This window comes from Dendronephthya gigantea, unplaced genomic scaffold (assembly GCF_004324835.1).
Source record: "Dendronephthya gigantea isolate DGI-Jeju-01 unplaced genomic scaffold, DenGig_1.0 000035F, whole genome shotgun sequence".
In the NCBI taxonomy this organism is placed as follows: Eukaryota; Metazoa; Cnidaria; class Anthozoa; order Malacalcyonacea; family Nephtheidae; genus Dendronephthya; species Dendronephthya gigantea.
In genome coordinates, this window is record NW_021163045.1 from 755,701 (window position 1) to 780,932 (window position 25,232).

The window sequence follows — 25,232 nt, forward strand, 5'->3', positions numbered from 1 at the left end:
TATTAGTCCAAGATATAGTGGAGTAACAAACAAAAAAAAGTTGATGACCCTTCCGCGTAGGCGTTATGCAACTGTCTGTACTCTGAGAATGTCTTACTATTGCCCGTGATAGAGCTAATAATAGTTGGGTAGATACTTTTCTAATACCGACATCTCTACAGACGCCTCACTAATACAGACAGACATCTCAAATACGGACATTCATCTCTAATACAGACGCCTCTCTAATACATACATAAATATCTAATACGGACAGATATCTCTGATATAGACGCCTCTATAATACAGACAGACATGCATCTCTAATACAGAGGCCTTTCTAATACATACAGAAAGCTATAATACACACAGTCATCCCTAATGCAGACAGGCCTCCAATACAAACAGCCATCTCTAATACAGTCGCTTCTCTAATAAAGACATTTCTCTAATACAGCTTACCCATGTTGTTAGCTTACCTTATACGCTGTGGTTTTATTTCTAGAAACTTTGACTCATTTTGTTTTGGCAAATGTTACGGCGATGCCAAATAGTAGCTATACCGCGAAGACGTCAATGTTGGGTTTCGAGCCACACAAAGCTAGATGGAATAGCTCAGGCTGGTGTAGTGGATATAGCGACATGACTGGCGAATATTTAGAAATTAAACTGCCTGATTTTTACCGCATCAATATTCTTGCCACTAAAGGATCACCTTCTGCAGAAGGAAAACTCTACCATGCTTGGGTGAAATCATTCCATCTGGAACGCAGTTTTGATGGTAGAAGTTGGGAACAGGTGAACATTTCGTATGGAACAAGAGTAAGTATAAACCACAGCCAAGTGAAGGTTGTCGGGGGGTTTTTTGTTTGTTTGTTTTATTGTTTTTTGTTTGTTTTCTTGTTTATTTGATTCTTGTTGTTTGTTTGTTTGTTTTTTGTTTGTTTGTTTTTTGTTTGTTTGTTTTTTTGTTTGTTTGTTTGTTTGTTTGTTTGTTTTTGTTTGTTTGTTTGATCCTTGTTCGTTTTTTGTTTGTTGGTTTTTTTGTCTATTTATTTATTTCTTTTTGTATATTTGTTTGTTTCCTTGTGTTTGCTTTATTTTTTACTTGCATGCATGTATGTTTCTTAATTTGCGTTGTCTAAATTTCGTTTTGTTTATTTCGTTGTTGTTCACTACATCATTAAACTTTCGTTTGTTTGACATATTTTTCTCTGAGTGCACTGTGACCTTATTTGAAAAAGCCATTAGCATGAGATTGCTTTGTCTTTCAAGCTTCTCTCCGGAAATTATGACACCGACACACCACAAGTCCACTTGTTTCAAGAATCTATCAATACGAAGATGCTGAGGGTTATTCCAGAGGAATGGGAGAATCGAATCTGTATGCGACTTGATTTGTTCGGCTGTCCTTATGGTATGTGTTTCATGACTTGCATAAGAAGGAAGAATTTGGTTTTCATCTAGTCGACAAATTTGTTTACATTTTTCTGTCGAAGTATGTAAAATAGCAAATACTGTACCCTTTTACCGGAAGTAATCAAAATGTATGCCTTCTGATAGGGTAACTGAAAATGTAAACAAATTGGCTGATTGGTCTAAAACGAAATTCCTTCTTGTTGACTTCCATTCTTTTAACGGAATTGGGAAACAGAGTAAACAATAGATACAGAGCTGGAACTAGGTGGTGTATAATGATAAAATATGGCGTTTTTTGTGTCCGCTTTTTTTAATGCGCGTGAGCGTAAAGTTTCTCGGGATACGTTAAGAACGTCTTTTTAATGTTTTTGTGACGCGATCGTCAACCGTGAAAACAAAAGAAATGAACTGGTAAACTAAATCTGGAAAAAACAAAAAGCAATTTACGACTTCCAAATAGATGGCGATTCAAACTTTATCACACAGTGCAAACGGAAATATTCCTAGCTTTTTGACTCCTACAAGAATTTTTTCACCCTCTTTTACTCTTTTAGAATATTCACACCCACGTTTCTCTAATATACTAACAGCTTTCATTTGTATAACAGTAGCTGCTTTGCTTCTTTTGGCTTTGGAAAAAGCAAATCAAATAGCCATTCTTTGGTTATAATTAATAATAGGTTTGGTGTTGTCTTAAAATAGATCCATGTGAACATTGTGATAAAAACACCACCTACTGTAATGAATCGACATCCTGGATTTGCAAATGTAAAAAGGAAAGTTTTAGAATGGATTCTGGCACTTGCAAAGGTAGTGTGTAAGCTTTCGTGAAACCTACCTAAACTAATTGTAACTTCAATGGTTCTAAATTGTTTTAATTTCGGGGGACAGCTTATATAACTCTTTGGTTCACACAATAATTATGTTGAAAGGAAAATGCAGCGGTTGCACTTGATAATAGGTTTATTGTTATTTTAAAACAGATATGTGTAAAGATTGTGATAAAGAAACCGGCTACTGTAATAAATCGACATCCTGGACTTGCAAATGTAAAGAAGGCTTTAATATGCATTTTGGCACTTGCAAAGGTAGTTTGTAAAGTCCGTGAAAACCTTCTGATACTAATTGTAACTTCATTGATTCTAAATTGTTGTTATTTCGAGTGACAGCTTACAGCACTGTTTGACTCGTACAAAAAAAAATACAATGTTAATGTTGGAAAGGAAATGCACCACTCTTTGTTTATTTTTCATAATAAGTTTATTTTTATTTTAAAACAGATATGTGTAAAGATTGTGATAAAGAAACCGGCTACTGTAATAAATCGACATCCTGGACTTGCAAATGTAAAGAAGGCTTTAATATGCATTCTGGCACTTGCAAAGGTAGTGTGTAAAGTTCAGTGAAAACCTACTGATACTAATTGTTTTAATTTCGGGTGACAGATTATAGAACTGTTTTACTCGTACAAAATATTGTAATATTTATGTTGAAAAGAAAATGCAACAGTTTTTTTTCATAAAGGTTTATTTTTGTTTTAAAACAGATCTGTGTAAAGATTGTGATAATAAAACCAGCTACTGTAATAAATCGACATCCTGGAAATGCAAATGTAAAGAAGGCTTCGAAATGCGTTCTGGCACTTGCGAAGGTTTGTGTAAAGTTCCGTGAACTCTTACTTGTACTAATTGTGACTTCATTTGTTCTAAATTCTTTTAATTTCGAGTGACAGCTTATAGAACTGTTTGACTCGTACAAAATATTGCAATATTTAGGTTGAAAAGAAAACGCAACAGTTATTTTTCATAATATGTTTATTTTGGTTTTAAAACAGATCTGTGTAAAGATTGTGATAATAAAACCAGCTACTGTAATAAATCGACATCCTGGACTTGCAAATGCAAAGAAGGCTTCGAAATGCGTTCTGGCACTTGCGAAGGTTTGTGTAAAGTTCCGTGAATTCTTATTGTACTAATTGTGACTTCATTTGTTCTAAATTCTTTTAATTTCGAGTGACAGCTTATAGAACTGTTTGACTCGTACAAAATATTGCAATATTTATGTTGAAAAGGAAACGCAAGAGTTATTTTTCAAAATATGTTTATTTTTGTTTTAAAACAGATCTGTGTAAAGATTGTGATAATAAAACCAGCTACTGTAATAAATCGACATCCTGGACTTGCAAATGTAAAGAAGGCTTTAAAATGCATTCTGACACTTGCAAAGGTGTGGTGTATAAGGGTTCGTGAAAACCTACTTATATACTAATCCTAGCTACCCTGCTTCTAAACTGTTTTAAAAGTGTCTATAGCATGGTTGCAGATTTTGAATATATTAAAATTTTAGCAATATTTTTGTTCTGTTATAAGACCTTTCCTATTTTACTACAGCGAGGCGTGATCGAATTAGAGCATTCGATCATTTGAGCATTCATTATGTTTTCAAATTCTAACAACCTTGGACCTTGGATCAATCGAGCAATTTTTACTGTAATAAACTGCTCTATAAGAATATATCATCGTAATATTTGTGGGTTTTCTCAATTTGTTAGAGAAAGCTTCACGTACCTCAATCCGCCCAACTGCTACACAAAGAGCTAGCGCTGGACAAACATTGCCTCCCGGGACGAGTACCTTGAATCCGAAAATTTTGCCGCAACCTTCACGAACGTTCGTTTCTGCAGCTAAAACCACCACCCTTGCCCCGCCTGTATCAACCACCGTGGCTCCAACGGTAGCACCCGGTACGTTAGCAATTTGCGTTTTTCCAATTTTTTAAATTAAAAGTCATTTCGCTTATTTCCATTTTCGTTCACTTCAACTGCATTCCTTTCACTTCATTTCACTTTACGTTGTCCACTTTTATGTCTGTTTACTTTTATTTTCGTTAACTTCCATTTCCGTTCCCTTCCATTTCCGTTCAATTGTATTCCTGTTCTCTTTCATTCCGTTCACTTTCATTGCGTTCGCTAGCATTTTCGTGCACTATCATTTCGTTCACTTTTATTCTATTATTTCTGTTCACTTTTATTCCGTCCACTTTCATCCCGTCCGGCTTTTATTTCTTCCTATGTTCAGTGAATGGCAGCTGGACAACCTGGAGCCCTTGGGGAGATTGTTCAGTCACCTGCGGCTCGGGAAAACATCAACGAGCCAGGAATTGTTCAAACCCCCAGCCAGCAAATGGTGGCAATGAATGCGTCGGTTTAGACAAAGAAACTGCTGATTGTGAAGCAGGAAAATTGTGCGCAGGTGAACTTTTCGTTTTAAAGAGTTGGTTGTAATAAAAAACATGCCAAACTTCGATAGCGATAACCAGAATGATCGCAACAACAATAAGGACAATAACACACGTAGCAATAATAACTACAGGAACACCAACAATAACTACAACAACAATGATTGAACGACACCAACAACCACAATAACATCAACAGTTAAATAACCACAACAACAACAACATCAACAACAACAACAATACAAACAAACGAAATGTACAACAACTGCATGTACAATAAATACAGCAGCTATAATCACAAAACAAAAACAGCAATAACAATCAAAATGACGTGAACAATAACAACAACAGTAGAAAAAACCATATCAGCAATGTTATTTTTTCTCTTATAGTAAACGGGGGATTTTCAGACTGGAAAGAGTGGAGCGCGTGTTCCAAAACCTGTGGTACTGGCGTCAAGAGAAAAAGGCGTTTTTGTGATAATCCGACGCCAAAACATGGAGGAAAAGATTGCGTTGGGGAAACACTATTGGTTCAGGATTGTGAAAACAAAATATGTGAAGGTTTGTTTGGGAGGCATAATATTTTTTCCTATTTGTTAGATTTGTAATTTCACCTTGAGAAAGTATTGGGCCAGCACCCCTCTCCACCCCCATCACCTCTTTCTCCTGCACTTTTTTGCCACTGGTCCCTCCAAACAGTTACATTAATTACTGTTCAGGCGATGGTAGCTACACAGATTGGTCAAGCTGGACACCCTGCAGTGTTACCTGTGGTCCTGGGACCAAGTCGAAGACGCGTCATTGCCTTGATGAAAGTGGTAACGGCTGTACTGGCCCGGCTTTGGAAACTCTGGAATGTCTGATGCCTTCTTGCCCAGGTACCACGAACGTTTATTCTTTCTTCATAATTTCTCTCATTTTTTTTATCCTGCGCGACTAAGACTGGATTTCCACTGCCGAATATTTGTATGGAGAACAGCCAGGTTACTGCACAATTATGTCAATGATTTATGCAGTGACAATGATTTATGCAGTGAAAAATCAAGATCTCGCCTAGTTTCGGCGTACCCGCAAGACACCATCCGCGGGCAAAAATCGCAACCCTATTATTTCCCTGACATGCAGTTTTCAGTCTTACAGAATCTTTTTTCAGTCGATGGAAACTTCGCAGAATGGACCCAGTGGTCGAGATGTTCAGTAGCTTGTGGTACAGGCCTAAAACGTCGGACACGAGAATGCACCAATCCCGGGCCAGCTTATGGAGGAAGTGACTGCTTGGGTTTGAGCGAGGAAGATCGATTTTGCTCAATGCCAAACACTTGCCCACGTATGTACAAATCTAAGCCCCGTTTACACTACAGACAGTTTACTGTTGGTTTTGTTCTTGATTGATGGGTTTAAGCGGTTGTTGTCTTCAAAGCTAAGTGAAGTGTTATCTGGCCACCACTTGTACCGTCAAGTCACGTTGTTTGTTGTTTCTGTCATTTTAGGCGAAGCTGGGTTTACAATCTGGTCCCAGTGGTCTGAATGTGACTCCCAATGTTCACTCGGTGAGAGTATTCGCAGGCGAGTGTGCACAGACAAAACCAACCGCGAGGTTACTTGCAATGGAACATCTTTTCAGAATATCACTTGCTATGCCGGACCATGTCCTGGTAAGATAGCAATAATTTTTTACCTTACAAAATAAATTAACTACGTAAAATCTGGGCCGGTTGTCTACAAGCCGGATTACTGCCAAGCTGGGTCGCAAAATTTGATAATCTCAAGCTGTTGTTTTTTTTATGTTTTTATGAATGGTTATTTCGCTCGGGATTTCTGAAAATGGAATTTCATAAAATGGAATTGCATTTTTGAACAACACAACATGCTAGGCCCTGCATGACCGACAATTTTGCTAACTTGTTGGCTATTTTGAAGGCCTAGGTCTTTTATATGGTCATTTGTGCAGGTGTACTGCGAAGGATACCTGCGTTCGGCAATAAAGGCAATAAAACTTCCATGTTCAAATGAACCAGATCAAACTTTTTAAACTGAATTTAACTATGGTGAAAGCTATGCCTATGAGTTTAGGCTCATTGCTATTGTTGTAAAATTTTATTTGGATGATCGATTGTTTCCAGTTGATGGTAATTATACAGAGTGGTTGTCGTGGTCGTCTTGTAGTGGATTCTGTGGTTCTGGTTTTCAAACTCGTTCGAGAACCTGTACTAACCCCGAGCCTGCGTATAACGGGGCTGGATGTTCTGGACCAAGCTCAGATGAGCAGGATTGTCAGCATAACACTCCCTGCTCAGGTGTGTTGCAGGATTAACATAGTAGGATATTGTTACATGGTCTGCATCATACAAGACAACCTGGATGATTATAAAAATCAGCTAGATTATCAGAGCCTTCAAAAAGAATCTGCTGACATTTGCTAACAAATCTGTTAGCAAATGCTATACATTTACTAACTAATACAAATGAGCTTGTAGGATTTGTGAATTTTAATTTCTTCCTTTTTTCCTCAGGTGAAGCAGGTTATGAGGGATGGTCACAATGGACACTATGTACTCAAACTTGTGGTAAAGGTGCGCATATCAGGACAAGAAAATGTAAAGGTGGTTCGGATCCCAGCCAATGTACTGCAGTATCCAGTCAGAGTAAACCTTGCGACAAAGGGGCATGTCCAGGTAGGCCTATAGCAAATCGTTTCTTTTCAATCATGTTCCATGTCATACATATCTATCAGCTGGTTATCATGAGTTTATAAAATATAAAATCCGTAATCAATTCTTATATTAAACATTCTGACATTGCTATCGCATGCAACTGATTTAAATTTACAAAGAAATATCTTCATTGACATGACTACCCACTTGACAAGTTATGATGAATTTCCTGTAAGTCCATTTGAACACATAGTTGAATTAAGCTACAAATCTTGACTTCTTCTTCTAGTGCATGGAAATTGGGCGTCGTGGTCGAACTGGGGTTTCTGCAGTGCGTCCTGTGGTTCTGGAGTGAAGGAGCGATCTCGTAAATGTACAAATCCTGCGCCGTCTTATGGAGGCCTCGACTGCTTTGAGAATTCACGTGACTATTCCGATTGTGTTCAGCCGGTAGCTTGTCAAGGTTTGTTGCGCAAAATATGTCTTGCACAAACAAGCTTATGCATGCTACATTAGTGAAATGACTACACTAGCTCTATCTGAATATGCTGCATACTCATTTCAATACCACAAAAACATTGCTTTGTTCAATCTCGGCTAAGCGGGATGATGTTTACAGTCACCAGTAGAGACAATGAACTATCGTTTTTTTGAGAAACCTATCACTTAGATGAACGCAATGCGTAAATTGAGAGAGCTAGCCTTTTTGAGGCTACCATTCGAGTCTTACTCTCATCAAGGATGGTTCTTTTTGCAGGTGATAACGAGTTTTCTCGGTGGGGCAAATGGGAATCATGTAGTGTTGGCTGTGGCGATGGAACGCGAAACAGAACTCGTTTTTGCACCATTGTACCAACTTATCCACCACGGGAAGAACCATACTGCACCGCTCCAACAAAACAAACCATGAAGTGTTATGATAAACCATGCGTAGGTACGAAATTTTGTATCCTTAAAAATATGAAAATTCACCAGCCAAAATATTAAAGTAAATTTAAATAAAATACAACGTTCAATTTCTGTTAGTACACCTTGCAGGTAACCTTACACTTTTAGCCTGTAGTGCATGTAAATTATGTTCTCAATTTGCTGTAGTAGTTCTTCCTTTTGATGAACTTAAAAAAAATTTCCCACTGCCCTTCACATTTTTTTTTGCTGACTGTGAAATTAAGTTAGAAATTCAAAGACTATAGCTGAAAGAAATGTGCAACAATAAATACTCACAATAGACGTGTAATTTAACTTTATTTTTCCGTAAAAGTTAAACTCGCTAGTTCCTAATGCCAATGTCCTTCTTTGCAGTGAACGGAAACTTTACTCCGTGGACAGATTGGTCAGCCTGTACGACCTCGTGTGGATTTGGAACACGTTCACGATATCGCAACTGTACCCATCCTCCACCATTGTTTGGTGGGAGCGATTGTCTGGGACCACTCTACGAGATTAAAGAATGTGAAAATGCATCTAACTGCCCAGGTTCGGGGGCTTTCATTTATTGAACCATGGGGGGATATGGATTTGTACCCTTTGCATAACCTAGTCCCCCACTCTCCTACTCGTCCTGAGTTTTTTAACAAAGCTCTCTGCAAAACTCTGAGCCTTGCGGCTCGTCGATTTTTTTAAACCTTTAAAACAACATTTGCACTATTAATCTCAAATTGTATTCGCCATCGCCTGACTACTTTTACCTATTAATTACACTTCGCCACATGCGACGACCAGTGAAAGGATTAGCCCAACAGTACACACCTTATTATATTGCTAAATCTTGTCAATTTTTCTGTTTAGACGATGTAAATTTCTCCACCTGGGCAAGCTGGGGTGCTTGCTCGTCTGGCTGTGAGGGTGTGATGTACAAAACTAGGGAGTGTACCCAGAATGAGAAAGATTCCTGTCAGAGTCTTACTAACGTCACGATGAGCTGTGAAACACAAATTTGCCCTGGTAAAAGAGTTATGCATCCATTCCTATTTTCTTTCTGATTTGAGATGAAATACTTGACCTTAAACGTTAGAATGTATATAAAAATCATCGCCGAGCGCTGTGCGAAGGTACTAATTCCGCTCGGAGATTTATTACAGCCGGGTATTGTGATAGAATAATGCCAAATCTGAAGTTGTCCAAAATCTATGTCATGGATCCAATCTCGCACCACTTTCGTGTAGTCTCATTAGGAAGTTGCCTCCATACAATATATTTTACATTTTGTAGTAAACGGAGGTTGGTCCATGTGGACTGATTGGTCTCAGTGCAGTAAAACATGCGGTCACCAGGAAGAAGTTAGAACCAGAGTTTGTAACAATCCACTTCAGAGAAACGGTGGAAATTATTGCATAGGTCATGATATCGAAGTGATGCCTTGCAATGAATATGATTACGTCAAATGTCCAGGTATTCCTCTTTGGTTCTGGCCTTCAATAATAATGCTAATTTATGCCAAATTTTAATTATTTCTTTAAAATAATACATAATAATACCTGGTTTCCATTTGAGCCCCGTTTACACTACAGTCAAGTTATTGACGCAGCACGGCTAAAATGGGTACTTGTGCCCATTTCATGTTTTGGCAGGCTGAACCATGCCGTAGCAATGCCAATGTATGTAGTGTAGCGACGGGGCTTTAGTCGTAAGTGTCGTGAACATGTCAAGTTGGCTGGCGTAATAGAATATTTCTATATGTGTGTGAAGTCAACATTTGAATACAGAAATGAAGACAAATGGCAAACGTGGTGAAAATGACTTGTTCACTTGTTCACGACATTTACAACACTTTTCTCGCTAGTAAGGTAGCTCTGTTGTTTAAAGTAATTAATACGGAATTAGTCGTGTTTGCATGTATAAATTCATTGTTTGGCCTTGTCTATGGTCTTGAAAATTTTCGTTAAAGTTTCTCTCAAAGGCTATAAAAGTGCGTTTTGGAGTCATAGAAATAAAAATATATTTTCCGAGGTGTATATAGCACATGTTCATTGTCAAATTGTTTTCCTATCAGAGCCTCCTCCGGCTGAGTGGTCAGATTGGGCGTGGTGGAACCCCTGTACAAAAGCGTGTGGTGGAGGTCATGAGATCCGCTACAGGTTATGTAATAGCCCACCCCCAGCCCCTGGGGCTGCAGGATGCAAAGAGGATGGAACACAATCACAAGATTGCAATATCCATCCTTGTCCAGGTAAGGTTGGAAGATTTCCACTATCGTTATGCAGCTGATTCAATCCCGGTTTTTTTATCTTCATATGAAGACGTACCCCTCTTTCAAACGATTCCTGATAATATCTCGAAACTAAGAGAGATCCGAGTTGCAAAACTTTTGAAACATTTTTACTCCTTCCTCGAAATAAAATGAATTAATATAAATGTTGGAAATAAGAAAATATATAGATGTCATGCAAATTAGGGTTCTTATATGTGGGTAAACCTACCTCACTGTCCCCTATATAGACAAGCCTTCCACACTATCCCAATATAGACAGCTGTTTATTGTACCCTATACATACAAACTTTTCTCACTGTCCCCTTTTTGGCCAGGCTTCCTCATTGCCGCCTATAAAGACAAACCTTCCTCACTGTCGTCCACATAGACAAACCGTGCTCACTGGTCCCTATATAGGAAAACATTTACTGTATAGACATTATGAGATTAATAAAATTTATGTTGTTGATATTGTAAATTCTTAACTTTTTAGTTCATGGAAACTATAGTGAATGGTCATCTTGGGCAAATTGTACCAAGGAGTGTGGAAACGGAACTCGAGTGCGAGGCAGATCATGTAACAATCCAAGTCCAGCTCATGGTGGTTCACCCTGTAAAGGACCGGGCCATGACTTAAACTACTGCAACACACATCATTGTCCTAGTAAGTGGCTTTTTTTCTTTATTATTATATCTCTATGTTATTCACCGAATTGGGAAATATTTTCCGAGGCCATACGTTATCCAGATTTGGTATAGATCAGCGGCCTGGACATTATGTAATGCTTCTTTTTTTTTTGTAGTTGACGGAGGCTACAGTGACTGGGGTCCCTGGATGTTCTGTAACAAACCTTGTGGAACTGGTACCTCGGATAGGAAACGTTCGTGTACCAACCCAACTCCGATGTATGGTGGAAAGAACTGCACTGGTCCTTCCTCTGAGGCCAATGATTGCAACACGTCACCTTGTTCGCGTAAGTCAGTGTATTATTAGACTGCGTTCTGGAAAGAGGATTTCAAATACAAAGCCTCTAAGAATACAAAATTTGAAACCTCACCAGAAACGGCTTTTTTAGAGTCGTGTGTCTCCTATTATTTCCTCGAGCGTGCAAACCTCACTGATTATCCTTTTTTATTCAATTCCCATGCAATGTTAACCTATCTTGAATTTTACAGGGTAACGTCGGATTATATGAACATACTTTCCTAAACGAATTTGTCTCTTGCTGATCTTCGGTTCAAATTTCAAAGAAAATATCCAATTAAGACATCGGCTAAGAAAATGGGTTCTCAATTTTTTAGGGCGAGTCCCCTTTTCACCAACTCAGACATTTTCGCCAGCTAAACGCTAAATTCTGCGTTATTTTGCTCTTTTAGCTGCTAACATCATGTTCGACGTGACCTTTGACAGCGTAACGATGACTGAATATAACAGAGACGTGACCTCATTCGAGAACTCTGTAAAGGGAACGGTGAGTGTGCACACTGACAAAATAAGGATCTTGAAAACATATTTTGAATCAAATGTCGAAACCCTGAAGCAGGATCTTAAAACTTAAAACAAATCGGCTCCCATATTGTTGTGTTCAAATGAACCAAGCCCAAATCATTTTTAGGTTGCTTAATTCCAACCATCCCGGGCAGTCTTCTTTAACGTGGTGTTAGGATAATAAATATCACATTCATTCTTTTCTAGATAAATTCTGTGTACGAGGCATATCCTCCAGACATCACATTTACATCGTGCAGGTAAGGACCACCGTGCGATTACTGGGTTGGAAGGCAAGGATTTGATCTTCCAGGTATATTCGATTAATATTTTATCGAATTACTGGAACGACAAGCCAAAGAAGGCGGTTCTCCACTAGGCAGAATTTTTCGATGGAAATTTTTCACTTTATTTCTTATCAATTGTGATTGGTCGAGGAAATTCGCTACGGTCGAATTCTCACGATTGAAAGAAAATCTGAGGGAAAAGTTTATAAAACAGCATTGACTATATCAAATTAGTTATTTCTACGCCGGGATCCGTACGTGTGTGCATGATGTCGACTTATGTGCAATGTTTAAGTCCAGGATGATTTGACTGATCACGTGGTACACACCAAGCTTTCTGATTGGACAATCTTTAATCTATATCCCACAATTATTGCTCGTCTATTTTAGTGCCGGAGTGGGAAATAAAGTGAATTGCAAATTGGATCTTAAATATCAGTCGCTTTCCGGTGATGAGCTGGTTGTTCTCCAAGATAAATGGCTGGATTCAGCAACGGAAACCGTTCTACACAGCATGACCTCAACAAATGGTAAGATTATACGTTTTTGGTAAGAAAGGAATTTCCCAAATAGTTTATCTAGTTTTAAATTCTAATATCAGTATTTAAGATATTTCGGCTTCGAAGTCCGGTCACGGTAACCAAACGATTCGTATTCAGTCAGATTATATTGTTTATCAGCTCGTACCATTGCTTTATCAGTCCATTTTCGGACACTATTAACATAATTCTTCGGCAAAACGAGCAGCCATTTGGAATGTAATAAGTAAAAAGCCTTTTTTTCTCTGAACAGCAACTATAAGCTTAGAAACCATGGGTCAATAATGGTTCATCATGGTCTTAACGCAAAGATTGCTAATGGAAAGTTGACGCTTCATTTACTTCATTATCTTATAGTGTTTTCGTCACCACTTTTTCTGCAAGCAACACCGTTCAGTTCAACTGGCATAAGAGCGGAATGGCCAGCTCTGCCAAGCTCAGCTGAAACAGCAAACACGTCGAATCTTACTGGATACGTGTTGTTCTTTAAAGAGACGGCAGCAAAACCGTACCAGAAAATAGGCGTAGATCCTACCAAGCTTTCGAAGACTTTGGAGGAGCTCAAGAAATTCACCGAGTATCGAATGGTGATTTGCCCTTACTCTGAGAAAGGAAATGGTATCCCAAGTGCACCTGTCACAAACACTACCCTAGAAGATGGTATTGCCTCGTTTTTTATGCTTTGCACATTTTACAACAATTTTAAATCATATTTGAATGACGCATGATCTTTCGCTGATAAAATGTAATTGTATGTAATTACAAACATCTGTTTTCAGTTCCAAGTGTGGCACCGAAAATATTGAACATTTCGTCTCCAACATCTCAATCGTTAAATTTATCCTGGACCACAGTGAGCTCAGAATATTGGCACGGCATTCAACGAGGCTACTGCGTGAGATATAAAGCAAGAGGAGCATCAACCAGTAACACTCATAATGTCACCGACGTTGAACAACTGCAGACCGTTCTTACTGGTTTGGATCATTTTACGAAGTATTATGTCTACGTGTCTGCCAAAACAACTCCCGGATGTGGAGAAGAAGCTAGTACGAGTTTTGTCACCTTGGAGTATGGTATGTCGTCTGTCTGTCTGTCTGTCCGTCCGTGCGTCCGTCCGTCCGCCCGCCCGTCCGTCTGTCTGTCTGTCTGTCTGCCAGTCTGTCTGCCTGCCTGTCTGTCTGCCTGCCAGTCTGTCTGTCTGTCTGCCAGTCTGTCTGTCTTTCTGTTTATTTGTCTGTCTTTCTGTCTGTCTGTCTGTCTGTCTGCCTGCCTGCTTGTGCCTGCCCTTGCCTGCCTGCATGCCTGCATGCCTGCCTGCCTGCCTGCCTGCCTGCCTGTCTGTCTGTCTGTCTGTCTGTCTGTCTGTCTGTCTGTCTGTCTGTTTGTTATATAGTTTTTTATCTCAATTAGTTCCGAGTGAACCGCCACAGAATGTGAATGCAACAGCTATGACGTCCACAGTTGGTGTTCTTCTCACATGGGACGAAGTGAGACCCGAAGCAAGACATGGGATCATAAAAGGATACAATGTGTCATACGGGATTACTGGTGAGCCTGTAAAATGGATAAATGTTGAGGGTGCTGATAGAAGAAAAGTGAATATAACCGGCCTGAAGTTCCTTACTGAATATCAAGTCAAAGTTCTGGCCTATACGAGTGTTGGGAATGGCCCGGAATGTTCACCAATATCCATCACTACGGAAGAGTCAAGTGAGTAGTTAATCTACTTGTTCGACTGTGTCGCTCCGTTTGTATATCTGTCTGTCTGTCTTTCTGTGTGTCTGTCTGTTAAAAGAAACAGTAGGAAAAGCCAGTAGAGATATAAAATGCCTTGTTCTAGGTGTATATTGCCTACTAAATTATATATTTTCTTGCAGCTCCTTCCAAAGCACCCACTCTTGTCGAAGGTAAACACACCAGCTCCTCAAGTATTTATCTCAAATGGGAGGCCATAGATTCCCAGCACCATCAAGGAGCTCTTCTTGGATATCGTGTTTATTATCGTGCTGCAGACACAACCAGAAAACAGAAAATGATTGAGATCCCAATATCTGATCCAAATCATCTGGAATGTCACTTGACTGGACTGTTCTGGTGGTGGTGGTATGATATATACATTGGTGGTTATACAAAGATTGGCACTGGAGTGACCTTGAATATCGGCGTTCAGACTGACGAAGAAGGTTGGTTATTAACTTCTTATTAACCGAGCGCGAGGTCTTTTTCGAGAAATATCTGACTGAGGTCTTTTTGAACAGACCAAACTCGATTTGTACAAAAAATCGAGGTCCAATATTGCTCCGTGAAGAAGACCGAATAGGCGAGGTTAATAAAGAGTTTATTATATGGCTTAAGGCATGTATTTGCACTTGAAAAAAACGAGAAATACCTGAAATCGTATTCAGGTAAAAACAAAAACAAAATATTGAATTATCTAGTTTACCTAAACTGTCTGGAGACGTCTTATTGATTTCAAAAGCAATTAAATTTTCTCTTGAGCATTTATTTGTCTGTTTTTCATCTCGTAACAGATCGCCGGTGACGCCAGTCTATTTATTACGGGAATGTTCCGATCCATTGCCGGAAAGTCATTCTTCTCAGCCAATCACTGAGCTCCATTTCACCGAAATGACGCTTCCCATATAGTAATTACAAAGTCAGAATGTTAATTATATTTATGTATGTGGACAATCAATACTTAGGACTGATCTTAATATACACTGGATTGGAAAGAATTGACACATCACGCGAGTCTGAGAATGAATCTTTCTGAGTGACTATTTTTTATGGTTAGGGCTTCCCTTGATGGCGACTTCCGTAAGGTGGTGTTTTTCACTTTTAGTTCCAAGCCGTTACCCCGAAAATATTCGTGGCGTTGCCTTGACAACGACCACCATGTCGTTTGAATGGGATCCAGTCCTACCGAATTTTGCACATGGCATTCCGATTGGTTACAAACTGACCGTCATCGAGACTGACAATCCTGGTAATATGATTGTGTCCAAGATGATTCCATTTCCTGAAAGATCTTACTACGTCGAAGGTCTGAAGAAATTTACCAACTACACCATGTGGGTGACCATTGTGAACAGTAAGGGTGAAGGCCCGCGATATCCCCCAGGTCACATATACTCCACTGGGGAAGACGGTAAGAATTAGCTCATATCTGAAAACGTGATCCGGAAAGTGAAGTGAGATAATCAAAACAATTTTTTTTGCAATAAAGTTGACAGTTTTCCATAACGGGAAACTCTTGCCTAGGGTGCGAAGGGTCGTTATATGTTATGATATCAGTGACAAATTGACCACGCTTGGCGCGAAAATTTGAACGACTCAAAATCGAAAATGACTTGCCCAGGCAGTAGTCTCTCTTAGCCGGTAACATACGTGTATGATTTATCTCAGGTCCGGAATATCCCCCGGAAGACATCAAAATTTCCACACTTAAACACATCACAGAGATAGAGCTGGAATGGACGAGAATCCCAGCTAAATATCATAACGGCATCTTACGTGGTTACTACGTCGAATACACGGCAACAGTTTTGGCTGGAGAGGTCATACCTTCCGATAAACGAGTTGTTCAGTCGAAAAGAGTCAGAGGGAATCGTTACTCAACGGTGCTCAAAAACCTTGACCCTGGCTCTACCTACGAGATCAGTATCTTTGGCTATACCAGTAGGAATGGCTCGAAAAGCAACGCCACAGCTGCTGGTACGTACCTTCTTTGTGCCTTTTTCTGCGGCAGTCTAATTCTTAGAATCGTTCTTTCAACAAAAATATTAAAAGATTTTGATGACCTTTCCCATGACGTCAAACACGGAAAGTCTGATGTTACACAAAATTTGATTGGCTCGATAGTCAAATTTCGTGTAACATCAGTGGTGACGTCATTATAAGAAAGGTCTATTACGGTGAGGGTTTTAAAAGGACTTTGGCGTTAAGTTCATTTGTGATTGTAACTATTGATATGATATGAGCCACTCGTACTATTTGTACTTCCACCAATTGTGTCCACCGCGAGCCTCCTTAAAAAAAGATAGATTTTTATTGTAGAAACATGTCGTTGTCCAAAGTACCTTCGCTCCAATTGGTGGGTCTTACCTCCTTACACGAACATCAGCAATTCCGATTCGCCCGGCGGAATTTTCTTTGTGGTAGCCAAACAAGTTCTGGACGACATGTGTGGTGTTTGCGAAAACGGTCATGGTAAAACCGAATTTTGCTACGAAGAGGGTTGCGACAAAAAACGTCGGAGAAGACGTTCATCAGGAAACAGTTATCAGAAAAATAGTTTACAATCCGTTTCAACCGATATTGGTGGAAATGTTGAAATCAGTTTTCCCGTCCAGGGTAATAAATTTATGACGACCTATGGTGGAGTGTTTCCGTACATTTCTGTCGTCGATGCACCCGGTTCGGCGTACTTCACCGTCAAAAATGTCCCCTCAACTGCCACAGTGGTTGTCCAGGCAGTCGTGGCGTGTATGCCGTTGGTTGTGTTGATGATCCTCCTCGCGTGGATCGCTGGGATTATCATTTGGGTCTTGGTAAGTTGTTATAAGGTTTCAACAATTTAAGCTGCCTGCCGTTCAGCCAAAGGCTGAGAGATAAAAGCTGAAGTTTTTCGTTTCTACTTCATTTGAGAATATCAAAGACAATAGTCAAATATGCATATGGCGGCTGAAAGAGTTGGTGAATTATTGAACAGAGACGGTGGAAGAGGCGGTTGAATTTAAAAGGAAAACCCCTTGTCTGACCGTCAAAAAAATGAGTCTTTTCAGCGATCTGTCAAACGTCAGTTTTCAAAAATAATTTGTAAACATCGAGGATATATGTAATAGTTCAATAATGGTGGAAGTTATTAATTTGGAAAGATTCAGCCCTGACTTCGGTCGGGATTTCTTGATTGCATTCCGACTCGTTCGCCGGTGAAAATGTTATTTTAAAATGAATTTGATCGCGATTTTTCAACTTTTTTCTTAGGAGCGTAAACAAAAAAACAAGAATTTCCCAGAATCGTTTACGAAAGGTATTCCAGAAGGATTTTGGTGGGCTTTTGTCTCCATTACAAGTGTTGGGTAAGTAATTTATTTATGAGTCGATTTTGATATTGACAAGTTGAATCAACTAAAGGAAACTTAACCTAAACTTAATCCTAATCCTGAAATTTAATTTTAATCCTAATCCTTTAAATCCTAATTCTTAATCATAATCCTTTAAAAATCGCCTGGAGACTGAAGATATTGCATCAACTATAAGGAGATCAAATTATTATTGTAATTATTACTATTATACTCAATATGTTGATAAAATTGCCGAAGAATTTAATGGTTTATATTATCACGCGAATTTGGGCTGCCTATGCATCAACGCCATGATTTGAAGTGCCTTATTCTAGGTAACAACACCAGCATTTTTAGTAATGTGCATAATTTGTTTCAGATACGGTGATCGCAGTCCAGTTACTGTGCCCGGTCGTCTGTTTGCTTCGGTTTGGATTCTGATGGGTCTCGTGATTATTTCGATCGTCACGGGGGCGATTGTCTCGTCAATTACGTCAGTATTAGTTATACAGGAAGACAAAATGTATGGCGCACAGGTAATAAAAGAAATTTTTAGGCATATAGTTCCTAGCTATAGGGCGACTGTTCATATGATCTCGCTTACCTCGAGTGATATTTCGCCTGTTTACTTTTGATGTAGGAAAAGAAGTGACGGTTAATAATCTTGCGATATCGTTTGAATTTGCCAAAACTGTACGACTGATTTCTGAAAGGGAAAGTGCTTTTCAAAACGGCAATAATTTGGCTAAAAATCTAGGCTGGAATTCACCAGTATTTTCCCAATAATTCTGCCTAATTTTTCAGAGTTAATCATTGCATGCTCTATCAGCATTCCTGTAAATCCAATGCTTACTGCTTGTATTTCGACTTTTAGGTCGGGGCTATTTTAAATTCTGCTGAATACTCAAAGGCAGTTAGACAGAATGCAGATGGTAAGGCATTCCCTGTAAAGATCAAGACGATTGTTTAGAATAGGATTCATGTTGAAATAATGCCAGGCACTATATAGAGCGGCTACAGCCTGTTAGCGTAAAAGATTTAATTTGATTTTTCAGTTGTTCCCTACAACAATATGGAAGATTTGATCAACGCAATGCATAACAAGGAGGTGTCAGGAGCTTTACTTGACATGTACGCTGCGGCAACTAAGAAAAGTATGTTTGAAGGAGGAGATATCCAGTTGAATCGTCTAATAGAATATCCAACTGGTTACGGTTTTGTCCTGTCTGGAAACATGGCCAAAGCCGCGCCATTATTTCGCCAAGCTCTGGCTGCGCAAAAGACCAAGATCTCGTTGATTGTCGAAAAAAATACAGATTCCATATCTCTTGTAAGTGAACGTTAGAAAGGCGAAAGGTAGAAAAAACGATGAAATGCTCGCGAAAATGTGAAAATTCGTCTTCATGCTCGTAGGATAAGCTTCTTGTTTTAGCTCTCATCTTGCTGCCCTTACGATCATTAATTTGGGTTATTTCCCTCCTGTAATTTGTTTGCTGTAACTACAGTCAGGATTTAGGATATTATTGGCAAAATTCGGGACTTCGATGCTTGAATTTGCCGAATATTTTTTGCAACAGGATAGAAAGGAGGCTGACGAAGCCAAAGAGAAATCGTCTGGTTTATTTGATCCCTCAGCAGAAGCGTTTCAAGAGTCATCCAAAGTTACCATCAGTTTGTTAGCTGTGGCAATTATCCTCGGCCTGATTTGGCATTTTGGAAGGTACAAGAGAAAGGAGAAACAGAAGCAAAGTAAAAGAGAGAAACTGAGTGAGTTTTTTGTGTCGTAGAATTGTGATAAATATTCGCATGCCATAATTCCTAGTTCCAGTCCACTAGGCGTGTTTTGTTCTCCCGTTTTGCATCCTGTGTATGAATTCAGATTAATTTTTATCTGAAACGACCTGAAAATTTTTCTGCAATTTTTTACAAAACATGTTTTTTGCATGCTATTGCATGCATCCACGTTTATGGTTTACGCATAAGTGCGGTATTTCCTGTCTTAATTCATTAAATTCTGATTTTTCGTTCTCCTAACGAATATCTTATTCTATAAAACATTCCGTTCTAAACGAAGTGCAATAAAATAATCCCAAGATCTTAAATTATTCGTCTCTACCTTCGCAGAAGAGAGTATTCCTTCATTCCGAGTCGCAGAATACCTCAGAACGGAGGGTCGCAAGTCACTGGAGGATTTCGCCAAATCCTTAGAACAGCAGATTTCGGCTCTGAGAGATAAACAAATTCGTGAGCGTAAGAGCACGTGGCTTTATAAAACCGAGAGAGCCAGACTGCGTTCAACTAGATCGCCAATATCTTTCAACCTGCGAAGATCAAGGACACGGGTCACTCCCGAAGTCAATACGGCTTTCGACAAAGTTGAATCAGGCGCATCGCCCATCTCAACCTTTGACGATTTCCGAAAACAGAAATCTGGCCAGGTCGTTCCTGTTGTGAAGGAATGTTCTCTATCACAAAGTCATCTGAGTCTTAACCCTGTGAGCGAGGAAGAGAATGTTCGTTCTAGTCGAGTCTTTCCAATTCAGGACCGTTCCTCATTGCGAGCCAACCAGAGCCGTTCCTCTTTAAACGAGGAAAAGAATGTCCATTCTAGTGAGGTCTTTCCAACGCAGGACTGTTCCCCATCGCGAGCCAATCAGAGTCGTACCTCTTTAAACGAGGAAGAGAACGTTCGGTCTAGTCCAGTCTTTCCAATGCAGGACCGTTCCCCATCGCAAGCCAATCAGAGTCGTTCCTCTTTAAACGAGGAAGAGAACGTTTGGTCTAGTCCAGTCTTTCCAATGCAGAACCGTTCCCCATCGCGAGCCAATCAGAGTCGTACCTCTTTAAACGAGGAAGAGAACGTTCGGTCTAGTCCAGTCTTTCCAATGCAGGACCGTTCCCCATCGCGAGCCGATCGGAGTCGTACCTCTTTAAACGAGGAAGAGAACGTCCGGTCTAGTCCAGTCTTTCCAATGCAGGACCGTTCCCCATCGCGAGCCAATCAGAGTCGTACCTCTTTAAACGAGGAAGAGAACGTCCGGTCTAGTCCAGTCTTTCCAATGCAGGACCGTTCCCCATCGCGAGCCAATCAGAGTCGTACCTCTTTAAACGAGGAAGAGAACGTTCGGTCTAGTCCAGTCTTTCCAATGCAGGACCCTTCCCCATCGCGAGCCAATCAGAGTCGTACCTCTTTAAACGAAGAAGACAATGTTCGATCTAGTCCAGTCTTTCCAATGCAGGACCCTTCCCCATCGCGAGCCAATCAGAGTCGTTCCTCTTTAAACGAGGAAGACAATGTTCGATCTAGTCAGGTCTTTCCAATGCAGGACCGTTCCCCATCGCGAGCCAATCAGAGTCGTACCTCTTTAAATGTGGAAGAGAATGCTATGTAGTCTCAGAACTTTTATCTGCTTGTTTTTACTGTTGCACTGATTTCAACATCGCACTGATCACAAAACAAATAATGGCGTTCTAAGGTAATCGATTCTAGACGATAATGGCAGGTCGTTCACAATGAATGCCTGGAATCACGTGCACAGCTCTATCGATGATCTCCTGGTATGTTATACTAAATACTAATACTACTCCTACAGGATTGTTACTAATTATCATTTGAAAGAACGTTTAAAATTTTTTGTACCGAGGCTTTCTAGCTACAAGTGCAACTTATCTGCCGGAATTGTGGGCCAATTTCCTCATTAACAAATTTTAATTTTAATAAAGTTAATTCTAAACCTAATCCTAACCTTAATCCTAACACTAATCGTTTTTTTTAACTCTAATTTTAATCAACCAGCTAATCCTTCAATAAATTAATATGAGATACACGAGTTTTTAGAGATAATTTTCAATGTTTTTTAAAATGCTACAGTATTTCCTATGAATCGATCGATTACGAATCCTCATTACTTTACTTCGCCTGTTAATTTCGGCAGGAAAAGTACTGTGTTTCTATACAATTTTACTATAATTACAAAGGTGATTAATGAAAATACTGGCCTGTGATTGGTCGAGTGACCTCGGATTATTACCCGATAATCACCTAAGCGGATTTTTCAAAATGGCGGCGAGTTGTTTTTGTGAAATTGACAGATGAAGAAATACGTTATTTTGACGAAAATACTCTATCTGAAAGCACAAAAGAAGTGAAAAACTTAGGGGTAAAATTATTGTCAACATAAAAACTACTTTGTAGAACGCTTTTCAACTTTATTTTGCGAAGACATTGTTTTATTTTGAATCGCCGTAATCCTGTCGAGGTATTTGTTTACGTTTGTAAAACATGTATTTTCTACATCAGACTCAATTTTTCAAAAAATCACCTTTGTTATTATACTAAAACAGCCATCCACCTCAAGCTCGGTGAATATCGCTGAATAAAAACTTTATTGAGCGACATTCACCTCGCCTTCGGCAAATAATTGTTAAATAGAAACACGCTTCTCGACCAATAAGCACGCGTGTACTATAAATGTTATATAAACAGGGATTGGAATATATCATATATCGATATCCCGTTGTGTTGAATTAATAATGCACGGTTTGAAAACGCAAAGTCTGAAGCCTCGTTTACACAACCCAAACCAACACGGGTCGAACTCTGGGTTTGTTTACATTGTGTTAACCCGGGTTTGACCCTGGGCGAACCCACCTTCAAAGCAGAGTTCAAACTAACCTTATACTTAAAAAAACGTTAACCCGGGTTCGACGCGGGTTAGTTTGCGTAGTGTAAACGGGGCTTAATGCACAATTTAAAAATATTACAAGTATAATATTGACCTAATCCAAATAAATGTCTTAAATGTGTGAAGGATGTTTTATAATCTGCTGACTTGCAATCTAGTCTACTCAGTTGAAGGAGGAGTTAATAATTTCGTCAATTTGACCTGGAGAGAACATATTTGAGTACAGATTTCATGTTCAATGACTTCTTTTTTGTTGTCTTAATGCACTGACTCAAATTCGACAATCGCAAGCGTTGAAAGAGTTCCTGGTTTACATCCTGGCACAAGAACTAAGAAGGTAGATATATGTTATTCGACACTTTCTAGTGGGTTAAATAGTTAACCTGCACCGTAAAACGAGAACGAACGAATATGCAAGTATGCTAATGTTTTCATTGAAATTACGAAAAGCTGATTGGTTTGCATATTTAAATATGTACGAATGGACGAAAGCGACGAACGAATGAGCGACAAAAAGTCGCTTGCTTGTACTAAACATGTTTTCAACCGTATTGTAATGCTTGTATATTTTTTCTGTCGTTGTGCTGATAGAAAAACTACATTTCGGCTAATTCAATCAAGGATGGTGGAAGATAGTCTTAACTTAAGGCCGTAAAGAAGATACACACAGACATGTATTACCATTAGATATATATTTGGGGATATGCAATACACATGCATGCGCACGTAAAAATCTCACATCTTGTAACTGCATGAAAACGCCTAAAGAATTGTAATTTCATCACATTTTTTATTTGAGCCTAATAGGTGATCATAACAGAAAGGAATTTCATGTGATAGAAACTATTTAGCGTTAAGTTTAACTCGACTTTGTGATATTATTGTAATTTCCATAACATGCCAGTTAAAACGTATATTCAAACCCCAGGATCATAATAAGTTCCATAGCCACAGTAAACTTAAATGCAAATCAGCAGTAACTGCTATATTACGATAGTTAAATTATTTGCTGCATTGTGCAAGAGACAATCTTTTTGAAATCGCTCGCGGCCGGATTTCTTTAACTTTTTTAAAAATGAATGCAAGACAAGTAAGACGCATAGGTGAGGTTGAAAGACGATTAATTCATGAGCGGTATATGGAGAATGGTCCCATTTGGGACGTCATTGCAAACGATATTGCAAGGCATGATAGATTTGCCGAACTTCCTGATAACGTTCAGAACCTATATGCAAATGTTGGAAATCGGCGTGCAGTGAGACGAAGGCTTCTTGATTTCATTGTAAGAGAGCAAAGAACTATTTAGTAAAGGCATTTGATTTCTATAGGTACATTCTATAGGCTACTACAAATAACGACGAATTTGATCATTTTTTGAACGATGCGTCTAAATTATTCTACGCTATTGCCCATCATAGTTCAGAACAAGTGTTCACACCTTTCAATTCACTATAGAAATCCCTTCCCGGGAAGTTTGAACCGAAAAAATCTGGAGAAAGAATCTGTTCAATACGAGCTGTTGGTAAAATAGCTTGAGTGCACGTTGCTATTATAGCAGACAAATCATATAGTTGCATTATACAGGCGACTAACGTAGTCAAATAATTGTCGTCAGTCGCTTCGATCTCGCTTGTCTGCTCTTCCTTCCATTGAATATATTGCCTGAACGGCGTTGTGCAAATTTAATAGCACTATGTTTAAAACCTCTACGTCGTCTGCCATGCTTTTTCAAACAGCTCATTCGTAGTTCGCACAATTGCAAATCCACCTGGAATTTGATATGAATACACGTATATGCAAATGTCTTAAAACACATGAAGAAATGCTTAAGAATTGTTGTAATAATTGCATTGAGGCTACTTAACACGACCTGTAACTATAAAATTCAATTGAGTTTACGAATCGACGACTTCGGTAAAATACTCAGGGTTCTATATATAATATTATTCAACTTAGTTATTCCTCAGTTTGGGATGTTACCATTACAGTTCATCAATCATCGTCATCTTGTTGCATGCCCCCTGTTGTAACCGTATAATATAGACGATATCACAACACAAAATTACCTGACCAAAATATGCATGCTATGGCTTAAAGTTTACAAACAAATATGATAATAAACTTGTTTTAGCCAATAGAAACCATCTATTTGAACGATTGTGAACCGTACTCTCGTTCAGTTAATGAGGCTACTCGTTCGTTCTCGTTCTACGGTGCAGGTTAACTAATTAGGTCGGTGCGCCATGATTTGTACATTATATCTCAAAGAGCATAAAGCTACACTGTATTTTCTCTTTTGAAAAGCGAAGTTCCAACCAAGCGATTGATACCGAACCATATTTATACTGCAATAAGCCACTCACTTAAATTTTTTGAAACGAGTAACAAATAGCAACAGGTTTTAAAAAGTTGAGAGGGGGCAATCGCAGGCGACCGTTGCTAACGACTATAAACATAACATAAACCTAAATTCAAAATCAATATTGCAACATTTCGTCACAATATTGCAACATTTCACAGTCCGCAAGAAAACACCCAGTTTGACTGCGTAAATTAAGGCATTGTGATTAGATTAGGTTAAAAATATATAAACAAATTTGTCGATTACTTTTAAATGAATATAAAAAATACCTTGTTCTTCATGATAATTGTAACGTGTTGTTTCACGTGTTTGGAAATTTA

The 25,232-nt window shown here is 39.0% G+C and overlaps 2 protein-coding genes across 2 annotated transcripts in view; both read left to right on the forward strand.

Moving 5' to 3' along the window:
• The window catches only part of LOC114525804, a 71,478-nt gene extending 49,931 nt beyond the window's left edge, over window positions 1–21,547 (forward strand). Inside the window, exons 28-39 of the mRNA XM_028547235.1 lie at window positions 13,576–13,872; window positions 14,210–14,509; window positions 14,677–14,982; window positions 15,642–15,947; window positions 16,205–16,513; window positions 16,856–17,349; window positions 17,786–17,880; window positions 18,245–18,401; window positions 18,740–18,797; window positions 18,921–19,195; window positions 19,443–19,632; window positions 19,990–21,547. Of these exons, the coding sequence (XP_028403036.1) occupies window positions 13,576–13,872; window positions 14,210–14,509; window positions 14,677–14,982; window positions 15,642–15,947; window positions 16,205–16,513; window positions 16,856–17,349; window positions 17,786–17,880; window positions 18,245–18,401; window positions 18,740–18,797; window positions 18,921–19,195; window positions 19,443–19,632; window positions 19,990–21,257 (4,055 nt within the window). The 3' untranslated portion in view covers window positions 21,258–21,547. The remainder of the gene's footprint in view (window positions 1–13,575; window positions 13,873–14,209; window positions 14,510–14,676; window positions 14,983–15,641; window positions 15,948–16,204; window positions 16,514–16,855; window positions 17,350–17,785; window positions 17,881–18,244; window positions 18,402–18,739; window positions 18,798–18,920; window positions 19,196–19,442; window positions 19,633–19,989) is intronic.
• LOC114525803 overlaps window positions 1–25,232 on the forward strand; it is a 231,355-nt gene that overhangs the window by 136,339 nt on the left and 69,784 nt on the right. The window contains exons 27-30 of the mRNA XM_028547232.1: window positions 9,503–9,682; window positions 10,284–10,460; window positions 10,975–11,145; window positions 11,285–11,455. Coding sequence (XP_028403033.1) covers window positions 9,503–9,682; window positions 10,284–10,460; window positions 10,975–11,145; window positions 11,285–11,455 — 699 coding nt within the window. The remainder of the gene's footprint in view (window positions 1–9,502; window positions 9,683–10,283; window positions 10,461–10,974; window positions 11,146–11,284; window positions 11,456–25,232) is intronic.